Source organism: Mirounga angustirostris, unplaced genomic scaffold (genome assembly GCF_029215605.1).
Source record: "Mirounga angustirostris isolate CCGP_5_RB_7025 unplaced genomic scaffold, mMirAng1.0.hap1 SCAF_5, whole genome shotgun sequence".
NCBI lineage: Eukaryota > Metazoa > Chordata > Mammalia > Carnivora > Phocidae > Mirounga > Mirounga angustirostris.
The window spans coordinates 96,847,381-96,860,358 of NW_026991713.1; the positions used below are offsets into that span (position 1 = coordinate 96,847,381).

At 48.8% G+C, this 12,978-nt stretch overlaps 1 protein-coding gene across 1 annotated transcript in view; it reads left to right on the forward strand.

The window, feature by feature from the left end:
• Positions 1-12,978, forward strand: part of VWF (von Willebrand factor) — a 141,943-nt gene that overhangs the window by 17,526 nt on the left and 111,439 nt on the right. Inside the window, exon 6 of the mRNA XM_064591672.1 lies at positions 3,376-3,500. Within this exon, the coding sequence (XP_064447742.1) occupies positions 3,376-3,500 (125 nt within the window). The remainder of the gene's footprint in view (positions 1-3,375; positions 3,501-12,978) is intronic.

Sequence of the window (12,978 nt, forward strand, 5' to 3'; positions counted from 1 at the left end):
GTCCATGCTGTACTTTTCACCTCTGTGACTTATTTATTTTGTGACTGGAAGTTCATACCTCTTCATCCCCTTTAGCTCAGAATTTCCTTCATTTTTAAGCCTGAATGTACATTGTATGTATCTACCACGTTTTGCTTATCTGTTCATGCCTTGAGGACACTTGGGTTGTTTTCATGTTTTGCTAGAGTGAATAATGGTGTGCAAATATTTTTTGAAGACCCTGCCTTCAGTTCTTTTGGGTAGATATCCACAGTTGGAATTGCTGGATCATGTGGCAATTCTTTTTTATTTTTTTTAAAGATTTTATTTATTTATTTATTTGAGACAGAGAGAGAGAGCACAGAGGGAGAGTGAGAGGAAGAAGCAGACTCCCCCGAGCAAGGAGCCTGATGCAGGGCTCGATCCCAGGACCCTGGGATCATGACCTGAGCTGAAGACAGACACTTAACCGACTAAGCCACCCAGGCGCCCCTCATTCTTGTTATTTTAATGTAACCTAATCTCTCCTGTCTTCTAACTGGGAAGTTTTGCCTCTTTTCATTCATTTTATATTCAGTTGTGTTGTTGATGTATTTCATTTTCTATTAATCATCTTATTTTGTGCTTTCTACTATTACTGCTTTTAAAAATGTTATTTCTTTCCTCACTACCTCACTGAGCCCTCCACCTTGTTTGAATACCACTAAATTTGGCATTATTATTATAGCTTTACACAGTCAGTGCTTCTTTAGATATATCTTCATGTGTAACAGGTTCTTTGCTCATAATTTCTCCTTGTATTTCATTCTTTTCTTCTAGGTCCAATTGCTATTTTTCTAAAAAACATCCCTCAGTACTTCCTTCATTCAGGGTCTGATAGTGATAACTGGAACAAACTCCCCCTCATTCTTACATGATACTTAAGCTAGGTATAGAATTCTAGGACATCAGTTATTTCTCATTGTACTTTGAAGATGTCATTCCATTGTTGCTCTTGAGAAGTAGATTGTCAGTCCAACTGTTATTTCATTGCAGATCATATCATTTATCTTTGTATACAAGTCATCTCTTTGTTCTTGGCATTCTGAAATTTTACTATGTTGTGTCTAGATTTGGGTTTTATTTTTATTATCTTTTAAAAAAATATTTTATTTATGTATCTGAGAGAAGAGAGAGAGAGAGAGAGAGCACAAGTTGAGGGGGAGAGGAGGAGGAGGGAGAAGCAGACTCCCTGCTGAGCATGGAGCCCACTGTGGGGCTCCATCAGAGGACCTTGGGATCATTAACTGAGCCAAAGGCAGACACTCAACTGACTGAGCCACCCAGGCGCCCCAGTTTTATTTTTATTATCTTGCTTGAGACTGTGATTCCTGAAACTGAGGACTCCTATCTTCCATCAGATTTAGAAAAATTTCAGTCATTTTCTCTCCATCTGTTAGACATATATTGGATATTTTTATTCCATCCTTTTTTTCCCCCTCATTACCTTACTTTCATTTTTCTATCTCTCTATTCCTCTTTGTTGCTTTTTGGGTAGTGCAGTCATGCTGGCTGGTGAGAACTGATTCTGTGGGTCTTTTCCAAGTCTGCATCCAGTACTGTCATGTTTGTAGTTTGAAATTGGCCATGGTGGGAGTATCTGCAGCATGGAAATCAGCAAATCCTAAAAATTAGGACTTTGCTTTTCCCCAGACAGATGGCTCATCAGCACATCACTACTTAGAGCTCTCTTCTGGTTCACTAATTCCCTCAACTCTAATTTCCAGATAATGTCTAACCCATCAGTTGGGTTTTCTTTCTATTTCCATGACTATATTTGTAACTTTAGAAGGTAAATTTGGTTCTTCTTCAACTCTATTGTTTTTTCTTATTGTCTTGTCCTTGTATTAGGTTTCAATTTCTTCTTTATAACAATAATTTTATTTGTTTTATAGCCTCCATACAAAGATGGTATTATCTGAAGTTTTTGGAGTTCTTGTGGTATGTTAGAAAGTGAACAAGCCTGTGTGACATGGTAACTAAGAGCCCAGGGGGCACTTATCATAATGCCTGGCACACAGTAGAAACTCCAAAAATTTAAATTCCCTTTGGCTTCTCCCATGGATTAAAACAACAGCAAGTTTATTCTCTCACAAGGTCAGGAGGCCCAAAGTCTAAAATCAAGGTGTTCGTAGGCCTGCACTCCCTCCGGAGGCCCTAGGGGAGAACCTGTTCCTTGCCTCTTCCAACTACTGGGAGTAATCCTTGACTTGTGGCCACATCCCTGTCTCTGTGTGTGTCTCTGTCTCTCCTCCCACTGCCTCTAAGGCCCACTTAGGTGATCCAAGATACGCTCTTCCTCTCAAGATCCTTAAAACCTTCATCACATCTTTTGCCCTAAAAGAGAATATTCATAGGTTCCAGGAATTAGGAAGTGAATCTTTGAGGGGGGGCATTTTCCCTGCTCACCACACGCCACATGCCAGCTGACAATACTTTCAAGGTCCTGCCTTTCTTTCCCCAAGGACAGTTTCTTTTCTATTCTCAAGTACATTATTTGGCCTTGAAACATGCTTCACTCTTCCGGACCTGGTTATGCAAAAGGACTGTTTGCCTCAATGCTCCATTAGTCCCTTTGCAGTGAAGACTCAGAAGTGGTATTAGGAATCTCCTTTGCCATGGAAGCCCATAGGCCCTCCCTCTGTTGTGGGAGCTGATGGTGGCATGATCGGTATAGCACTAAGGCCCCAACGCTGTGAAAGCCCAGGGGATGCAGTGACTGGGGGCTCAGGTTCCATGTCACATTCTTCCCTTCAATCTGCAAAAATATTTTGAGTGTTTACAAAGTGCCAGATAAGAAGCCAGAGATAAGAGACACAGCCTGTCCCCTGAATTAGGGAGCTCATGGTCAGACAGAGTATGAATATAAACAAAAAGAATACTAACACAAAGGGCGATGGGAGTTTTGATGGAAGGATGGCGGGGGTGCTGAGGGAACACAGGCTGGGGCAGGGGGCTGGGAGCAGAACTCGTTCAGAAGGGCTTCCTGGAGGAAGTGGCTCTGGAACTGCATCTCAAAGAATGTGAGGAGACAGTCAAGGTACTGGGGGTGGAGAGCATTCTGCACAGAGGGGAAAGGCACGCAAGGACATGGAGGCAGCGTGGATGGGCATGCTCCTCATCGTCTTCCTCACCGTGTGCATCCATCCAGCCACCCCTCACCACACACTGGCTAAGCCCTGGGGCTTGTGCCCTGTGGTATTCCACTGAGTGCTGCACAAAAGGTGGTCCCCAGCCCAGGCGCTTGTGTACCCATCTAACAGAAGGTTGATTTGGGTGACGACAGACCTAGACTTTTCACTCAGAAGTCCTGGGTCAGGCTTAACTGTGACTTCGTTCCTGAAACCTTCTCCACAGGGACCTTGACCTCGGACCCCTACGACTTCGCCAACTCCTGGGCCCTGAGCAGCAGGGAACAACGGTGCAAACGGGTGTCCCCTCCCAGCAGCCCATGCAATGTCTCCTCTGAGGAAATGCAGCCGGTGGGTACCTCTGGGGTGGTCTGAGGGGAGTGGGACTCCTGGGAGTGAGAGGCAGAAAGTCATCTGAGGCCTCAGGTCCTGCATCGAGGTGTACAGGGGGCCTACCTCTGTGGGTCCCTCTGGCTCTTCAAAGAAGGGTTCCCACGGGCAGCCATTTTCTCCTAAAAACCAACTGTGGCCGGAGTCTGGTTAGCTCGAATCTAACACTGTTCTGGACCTGGAACTCTGAAAATGGGTCTGTCTAATGAGTTGGTAGAGTGAGTGACTAGACTTTTCTGTTTTGCACTCTAATGCCCTCTCTTGTCCCCAAATATCTCCATCATCACCTGCCACCTGTCTGAAATTCTGCAACAGGAACCTATTCCTTTTTAGGTGTTCAACAAGTGGTGATTATAAAGTACAGCTAGGAGGGCAAGGCACCATAGTCTTACTGGCACATCAGCAGGAAGGGGGTTACTTTATCGTCAGGGAAGCTGAGGGAAGAGGAGGGAGGGGTGGGCCTGAGGTGTCCAGCCTGGGCATGATAATATTTTCCTGAGGCTGTGGTGTCAAATTAGCCAGAAAATTAGTGGCTTACAGCAACGGAAGCGTATTCTCTCGTGTTCTGGGAGCCAGAAGTCTGAATTTAGTTTTCCTGGGCCAAGATCATGGTGCCACTGGGGCCGCTCTCCCCTGGGAGGCTCTGGGGGGCAAATCTTTCCTTTTCCAGGTTCTGGTAGCTGTGGCATTCCGTGGCTTGTGGCTGCCTCAATCCAGTCACTGCCTCTGTGGTCCCATGGCCTCCTTATCATCTGTGTGCCTCTGTCCTGGGACTCAGTACCGATGGTGGCACCTCCCCTCCCTTTCCGCACAACCCCTATTTCTAACCATATGGTAGCCCGTTAGCAGCTTCTTCCCCTTCAGAGTTGCTCCTTATGACCCCACTACCAGAACCGCCCCCTTGGAGAGGAGGGGGTCTGGTGGGAGAGAGTGGGCAAGACTGCACTCTGCCTCTACCTTCTCCAGGGGTGGACTTGTGCCACGGTGGGTGGGGTGTTGGGAAGGTGATGCTTCTGAAGGGGAAGGACCTCCCTTGATGGATGAACCCTCTCCCCCTTGGGGTCCGGCTGCCGGGGCCGAGAGAGGAGAAGCAGCATGGCTCCGGGGTGAAGCTGGGCCCTTGTCAGCACAGGGATGGTCCTACTGAGGCTGTGCGCACACACTCACTGTCTGGGGGACAGGGTTTCTTGGAGGTGGTGTAAGTCAGGTCCCCCATGCCGGGAGTGACTGGGGACCTGTCAGGAGCAGCGTGAGAGAGAGGGACTGAGAGAGGCAGTGCTGGGCGGTGGGGAGGGTGAACTGCCATGTACTCAAAACTGAGGTCTCAGCTGATCGTTCAGGGAGCTCTGAAAGCTGGGGGCCCCCAGGCAAGCCTGAACCGACCAGCTGGTCATCGGAGGTAGGCTTCCTTTGGGCAGGGAGGCAGGATAGTCTCTTGGACTGAGGGCAACGCATGCAGGGACGCAGCTGTGAGCCCTCAGCAGCTAGCACTGCTAGCCGTGAGGGGATGCGTCCTTGGCTTTGAAGGGCATCTGCGCTGCACCGGACAGCCCCTGTAGAACGCTGTTCCCCAGCCCCCACCCGGGGAGCAGCCGCCCTGTTCCAGCCCACAGCAAAAGGACAGCCCCTGCTTATCCCCGGGCCCACCGCCCTGACAGGATTCGGCAGGCCACGGTGGGCCTTTCTAGTTCTCCAGAGCTGTGAGGAAACCGAAGCCACGGGAGGCTAAGTACCTGCCCAGAGTCGCCAGCTAAGAAGCTGCAGAGTCAGAGTTCCCCATCTCTGCCTCCCCCTTGGCTGCTGTTCGGCCTCATTGCCTCAGGCTGCTCATTATCTCTGCCTGTGGTCCTTGGGTTTTCCCTCAGGAGATGGCTTCCAGGATTCTTATGGTTCCTTTCAGCTCTAGAACTCTCTGCAGGTTTCAGTGGATTGGGCTAGAAAGACAGGTTCCAGTAAGTCTCAGTAAACATTCAGTGGGTGGATAAATGCGGAGTCGGTGGTGCTATGTGTCTGGGGATTGGGACTACCTTCACGGTATCGATCACCCGTCAGCAGCTTGCAGAAGTCTGATTTACCCAACTCTGCACAGAAGTAGGGAAATTCCAGCCATCCCCTACTCCAGAAGCAAAACACACACACACACACACACAGTCCCCTACCTTAGCATGAGAGACCTTCATTGCTAGCTGGTTATTCACGCAGTGAGTCTCTTCCAGATTGTTCCATCAGAACCAAGGACTTTGTCAGGCACAGGAAAATACTCTAGCTTGATATTTAGTCCAGCTGCCTAGATTGTAAACACAATTTCCAATTTCTAAACAAGCACATTCCAAATGCCTCCTTTTCTTGGGTTTCCAAGGTTTCAGTGGTGCTAGGTTTCCGGCTTGTTCATAAACATCTGTGTCACCTGGAACGTAGCCCAGTACTGGCAACCAACTAAGGCCAACCAAGTTCTAACACCCGGGAGGAGGGTGTTGTTGTGTGGAAGAGGGTAGTTTACTCTTCTTTCCAGGAAAACTTTTGAAATATCTGGTGCATGCCCTTGGTAGCCCCTTGATTTTTTCTCCTCTGTGGGTCTCAGCATTATGCTAAGGATATGGGCTGGGGGTCAGGCCGCTTCCTGGCTTTGTAACTCTGGGGGAGACACTTGCCTTGTCCGAGCCTCAGTTTCTACATGCGTAAAATGGGCATAGGAAGAGCAACCCACAGGGCCAATACAAGGATAAGAGAGAATATGTATGGAGTATTTAGGGCGGTGGGGCTCAATTGTATGAACTGTTCTTGTTATTATTAATATTATTATTATTTATTGACCCCTGGTGTCCTCCCGTTGTCTGTTCTCGAGGCTGCAGTGGCCATACCATGAGAATGGGAAGAGGCCAAACACACACAGAGCTCGCTGTAAGCATAAGCTCCAAAATTCTTTCCTTTCTCTTTTCCTCCCCTCCTCCCAATTATAACCCAGTTCCTTTTGGGGAGCTGAGCACAGCATGAGGTTAGAAGGAGAGAAGGTGTCTAAACACATTCATGCTGAGGAGCAGGGTAAGTGACAGAAGCCAAATTTTCTTCTAGAGCTGCTTGGTAACCCCAGTGAATTTCAGATGGAGTGCCCTCCAGGAAATCATGTGCAGTGAGGGGCAGGAAGAGAGATTTTGATCATTTCTGTCTTTTATTTCCTAACTTACTGTTTTGTGGCTAGCAGGCGGTTCCCCCGCTCCTGCCCTTCAGTGTTCTCTAGGCAGGGGTGGGGTTAAGGCAGGGGTGCCTCAGGGGTGAGGTGGGGTTGCAGGCCGTATAAGTACTGAATTGGCTTTTCGAGGGCATGGGCTTTGTGTCACTGTATTTTGCAAACATGGGCCAGTGCCAAGTAAGCTGGACAAATATTCCCCTACCCTTGGAGTACAAAGGGATACTCTCACCTATCCATAAGAGGTAGGAGGTGAAAACGATTTTCAAATGAAGAACCTGATACTAGGTGGAGTTGAGGAAGCAGATAGGACACTCTGTCTCCTGGGGACAAAGGGAAGGGAGGGAGGAAGAATCCAAGAGAAGCCTTGTTTTTCTGCAGGGGTGCTTTTTGAAGGCTCCAGCTGCAGGCTTGCTACTCACTTTGTCTCTTGGGTGCGTTGAAGTCCTTACTAACCAGTGTCCTGGGAGCAGCCTGAGAAATTGGTTACCAAGTTCTTAGTGCTGGGCTGAGGCCCCCAAACACGCCAGACCTCCCCAGGCACAAGCTTCTTTAAGCTCAGCACTAGTATGAGGTTGTTTACCGAGAAGACAGACCTGACTTGGTCTCAGCCAATCAGGTTGTGTTCACCCAAGATCGGGGCACCCTCACTGGCTGGGAAGCGCAATGACTCATCTCCTGGGAGGTGATTAATGCTGGCTTTGGAATTGTTCTCTGCCTGCTTCGTTCATCCCCTGGGCCCCTGGGTTCAGAAGTCAGGTCTGGTAAATGGGCGTTACATACAAGCTCTTGCCATTGTGGCTCTAAGGACCATTTGCAGTGGCAGAGTGTTCCGGGGAAGGCTACACTGACCAAAGAACTTTTCTTGAGAGCCGCCAGAATCTATTCTCCCCGCTTCTCTGGCGCTCTCCTTCTTTCCACACTGTAGCAAGGAGTCAGCTAATTCTGAGCCAGGTCATATTACTTATACCTAGGGGATGAATGTTTCCTTGTTATGCCAACAAAACCCCGGAGCCTCTCTACTGGGACTGAATAATGGCTTGTTTGATTGCATGCAAATTTCCAGTATTTTTTAGCTTTTGAAACAGAGGGCAGGGCTGCTGGAGTCTGGAGCTCAGGGTGCAGACCTAGTAATAAAAAGCCCCAAGCTCTAAATGCTCAGATAATTGATGTTAATTTGCAGGTAACTCTACTGTATAATGAACATTTTAGAAAGATTCTTAGGTTGCCTTTTTTTTTTTTTTTTAATTCACATTCTCTTAGTCTGGGTACTGTCAGCAAGGGCTGAACCTTATGAAGGGGTCCTGTCTTTGTCCTCAGTCCTCACTACAACAGGAAGCTGCAGCTAGTCCACCTAATATTCTTACTAATTAGAAAAAGGTGCCCCTTCCTCAAGGCACTTTACCACAGCCTGTTGGGAAATTGCCATAATAAGCATTAGAAGTGTGCATAGAATGTACGTGTACCTGTGTGGTGTCTACAGTGTGAACAATAACCCCCCAGCATGTTGCCACCATGCACTGGATGCCCTGCAGAACTATACTCAATGGCTGTGACCTTGACCTCGCTTCCACTGGGAAACGTTGCTGCAGCCACCCTCCTCCAGGATCACCTCTCCCAGACTGGGAAGGCCATTTCCTGCTTTTGCTGCTGCCTTCTGAATGTGAGGACCCTTTCAGTCCCCCAGCCCCAAGAGTTCTCTCCGTATACCTCCCCAGAGTTGGTCCTCAAGATGACCAGTCTTTCTTGAGAAGACCGAGTACACCATTTATCACTTGGCCTTCCAGTGGTCAATCGTTGAGTAGGAGCAGTAGCAACCTCAGGCAGGTGTCTGGAGCAGAAGAAATTCTTTTCATCGATGTCAGGAATATTAGGCTTATCATAAGTCAGAGTGGTAGTGAGCCCGTGTGCTTGTGGTGGGATGGGGGTGACCTTGACCAGTGTGCTTTTGGGGTCTAGCTTTATAGCAGAGATCAGGGGCTGCCACAGGGTTTCAGAGACTTCCCCCCAGTCAAGCAGTATTTATCTGACAAACCCTTGAGGAGGGTCAGATAAGGTCCTAGTCCTCAAGCTTTCAGTTCAAATGGCTTCCTAACATAACGATCTCAAAATCCTTTAACAAAATGTTCCCTAAGTGGCTTTCTTTTCCTTTTCTTTCCCCTGATGAGGACAAGAATGAACAAGAATCTGATGGTACCCATGCGTATATATTTATTGAAGTATTTTGTGGGGCTTGGGTGATAGTAAACTACACAGACTGGTTCTGCAATCTTGTTCAAGGGACAAAACACATACGGGAAACTGAACAACTATGAAAGAGAACAACATAAATGCCATCTTGGGTCAGTAGGTGACAAATTGCCAAAAGAATGGTGAAGGTATGGCAGCTCAGGGAATCAGCTCTTGGCACAGAGCCTATGATCTTTCCTTACTGGGAGCAGGATGAGTGGAATGGTTCTATCCCAGGGCTTGGACAGACCCCAAACTGCGAACCTGGGGATGGTGCTTGGCCTGTGTCCTCCGAGCCCACTGAGCCCTGCCCTGGTTCCTGACAATTGCTCACATACCTCCCAGGAGACCAGGGCAGAGGGTAAGGAGGGTCCTTTGGGATATGGGGACTTCTGTGACATATCCAGTTCCCCTACTTCTTATGAGGGGTGTAACCCAATCATCTCAGAGGGAGGAATGTCCAACTTCACATACACAAAAAACCTCAAACAAAACAAAACAAAAAAACCCATCCATTTGGTGGAAATCTATTGACCAGTTTCATGGGGGCTTTGTGAGCCAGATCTTGGAATGTGGGTGGGAGTCCCAGGGCAGCCAGAAGATATAAATAGAATCAGCAACCCTCCCCCATCCATCCTTGCTAGCTGACCAATGAGAAACTATGCCCTGCCACGGGGGTGAATTCTTGAACCCACTATTCTGGACCTGTTCAGGCGCCAGGCGCCTCCATACCTCCTCCAGGGGCAGCTGCCGGGCACCCACCCCAGGGCTGGAAAGATCAGGGCCTGGGTGAACAATCTTGCACTTTATATATTAGCTTCGCCTTCCTTTGTTCACTTCAGTCCTAGGAATGCCCCCTCCCTTCTCCTTGGTCAGCTGTTTGCAAACAAACACAATAGCTAAGCTTTAGATCTCCTCCCCGGCTATCTGCCGCTGGGGAGATGTGCTGCTTTTCTCTCCTGCTCCCTCGGATGGGGCTTGGCATCTCCAGGCAAGAGGCCTGGACTTCTTCAATGAACTGCAAATGTGATTAAGTTGGGCTGCAGTTGGGTCTGCATACCCACCCGGGCAGGGTGAAGTCATGGGCTGATGGAGCTGGGGCTGGATCACTCCCGCCAGCCTCTGGCACTGCAGACAAGAGATGAAGGAAGATAGAAGTAGCTGATGCCGGGCACTGGAGCCAGGGACACGCTGGGAGCGTGCAGATGAGCTGACTGTTGCTTGTGTCTCAGCCAGAATGGCTCAGCAGAGAGCTGCGGAGAAGCCATTTTCGAGCTGTGTGGCTGCTATTGACAGTAGGCCAATGGCAATAGTGATAGGCCCTTGATTGCCTTTCTCATGTAAAGTTGTCCAGTCTTATTTTGCAGCAACCGGCTTCCGTAGGTATTGCTATCTGTGTCAGTTAGGAATAGGTCCCACTGTGAGTGACCAGACACCCAAAGTAACAGAGAAGTTTGTTTCTCTCTCGTTGTAAAGAAGCTCAGGTGGGATATGCAGGGCCAGCACGGGATGCCTTGGTGCTGGGATCCCGGGTCCTTCGGTCTCGTTTCCCTGTTGTTGTTGGCATGGAGTTTCCACTTCATGGTCCAAGATGGCGCCTCACTCCTCAGGCATCACAGCCACATTCCATTGGTGGGGAGACAAGGGGCTAAGAAAGAAGCACCCTCTCCTTTTGAGGACATTGTCTGGAACGTAGTCCATGACCCTTCTGCTTACGTCCTACTGGACAAAGCTTAGTTATGCCTACTCCCAGCTGCTGGGGAGGCGAAGAGATGGAATCATTGAAAGATTGAAAATTGAAGGTGCTATGACTAAGAAAGAAGGGAGGAACAGATCCTAGGCAACTTTCAGTCTCCACTCTGCCTTCTTTATAGGGGAGGAAACAGAGGCACAGACAGGCGAGATCATTTTCCCACAGACACACACTTTGGAAGTGATGGGGTTGGGACTGTAGTGCAGCCTTGCTTCTAAAACCCATGCTCTGTCTTCTGTAATCCCTTTGTCTAACTGGTGTGAGGAAACAGGTGGGGAGGGCCGGGGGCATGGAGGAAAACCACGTAAATTGTGGTTTGGTGACAGGTGACGGGCCTGTAGGATGCAGTCAGGCTTTGAGCCCTGCTCGCTACCACAGTTTGTAAACTGTGTGGTCTGATGACCCCCTGACATTCTTAAGAATAATAGAAGACATGAAAGAGATTTTCTCTGGATTATCTGTTGATTATGGATTTGGATTATCTATTGATATGTATTATATTAGAAAATAAAATGGAGAAATTTACAACATACTCATTTAAAAAATAATGAACATATTATATTTAACAACATGACATCTTTTTAATAAAGGTCACTGTAAGTGCCAAACAGAAAAATGTCTAGAGAGGAGAATGGCATTGTTTCACAGTTTTGCAAATCTCTTTATTATCTGGCTTAAGAGAAATCAGCTGGATTCCCATGTCAGTATCTGTAGTCAGTCTGTGGTGCGATCACCTATCATGGAGCTTCTGGAAAATTCCACTGTGCACTCATGAAAGAGCAAGAGCCCAAAGGCCAGATAACATCTTAGTATGATTATAACAGTAGTTTTGATCTTATGAAGCTCTGCAAGGATCTTGGGAGTCTGTAGGGGGTTCCTGGACCAACCACACTTTGTGAACCGCTGATCTAGTAAATGCTTTTCTCTACATGCCTCAGTTTCCAAATCTGCAAGCCTGTTTATCTGGCCTTTCCCTGAGGAGGTTTGTGTTCTTGCAAGGTGTTGCAGGCTTATGAAGGGCCTGTTTGTGGGAGTGGGTGCCAAGGTGGTGTCTGAAACCACTTTATTTGTTCAGGGGACATTGGTGATGTGTGAGATTGGGAGCCAGAGGGGGATGAGCTGGAGAGTAGCCAGGGTAAGATCCTGGAAGACCTGGCCTTGCTAACAGCTATTGTGTTTGTTTGCAGACACAGGAGCTAGAACTTTGCCCTTTAAGCTGGGGTGGGACGCAGTCAGATTTGCCTTATGTACTGACTTGGGCACACACTAGAGATCTAGAGGCCACATGACCAGTGCTTGTTGAGTAAAGGTTTGGTCACCTCCTACCTGCCGATGTCTCTCTCCAGGGTCTGACAGGACACAGTGTTGGCTCCATCCTGGACTTATTTCTGTCTTGGGACCTGGCCTGGCCTGACCAGGCTACCTGTGGTGGAGCGGGGAAGGCTGGGAGGCAGAGGTGGCAAGCTAGACGTGCCACCACACTGCAGTGGGACCCTCAGACTGTGGTCACCCTCATGGGCCGAGTTCAGGCCAGAGCTGACCAGAAGAAGATCGGAGGGCAAGATGGGAAGACAGACTTTTCCTTTTGTCTCTGTTGAGAAAGATATCCTAGCCAGATTTTCAGGTGCGCACGGAGAGGCCAGAGGCATTGTTCTAAGAAGGGAGGTGGCTATTTCTGCAGAAATCCACTCCCATCCTGCAGGTGAGTAATCAGAAAACACCCTTCTTGCTACAGCTTTCTGTAAACCATTTAATATCTCAAGGGACCCCCCAGGAAATGTGCTGGAGGATGAGTCCCACTTTTCCTCTGAGCAGGGGACAGACAGATTTGGGCCAGCTGGAGATGGGCCAGGCTGGACTCTGCCTCACATCACTCTCAAAGTGGGAGGGGACGCTGGACTCCTGAGTCTCTTCTTTCCTCTGGTTGACACTGTGCCATGCTGGTGGGAACCCCAGGTGCCTGGTCCCTGCGGGACTGTCCCGTGCTATAGTGTCTGCTCCAGGCGCTGTCCCACAGCCCAGTGGGGTGACGGCAGAAGCACTAGAAAAAACTCGTGGAGCCGCCTTTTTCGGTTTTTCTCTGGTTCGAAATTGTGGGTGAGGAGAATGGCCAGCAAGAGCCCGAGCCTCTGGCCCTCCCTGGGCACCCTTGGCTGCCCTTTCAGAGCCCAGGAACATCTCTCTCCGAGGGGCCTGTCTCATGGGCCGGGCAGTGTAGCAGAATGGAAAGAGCTGGACGCAGTCCCTGGCCTCCTCTCCTGAGTCTCAGG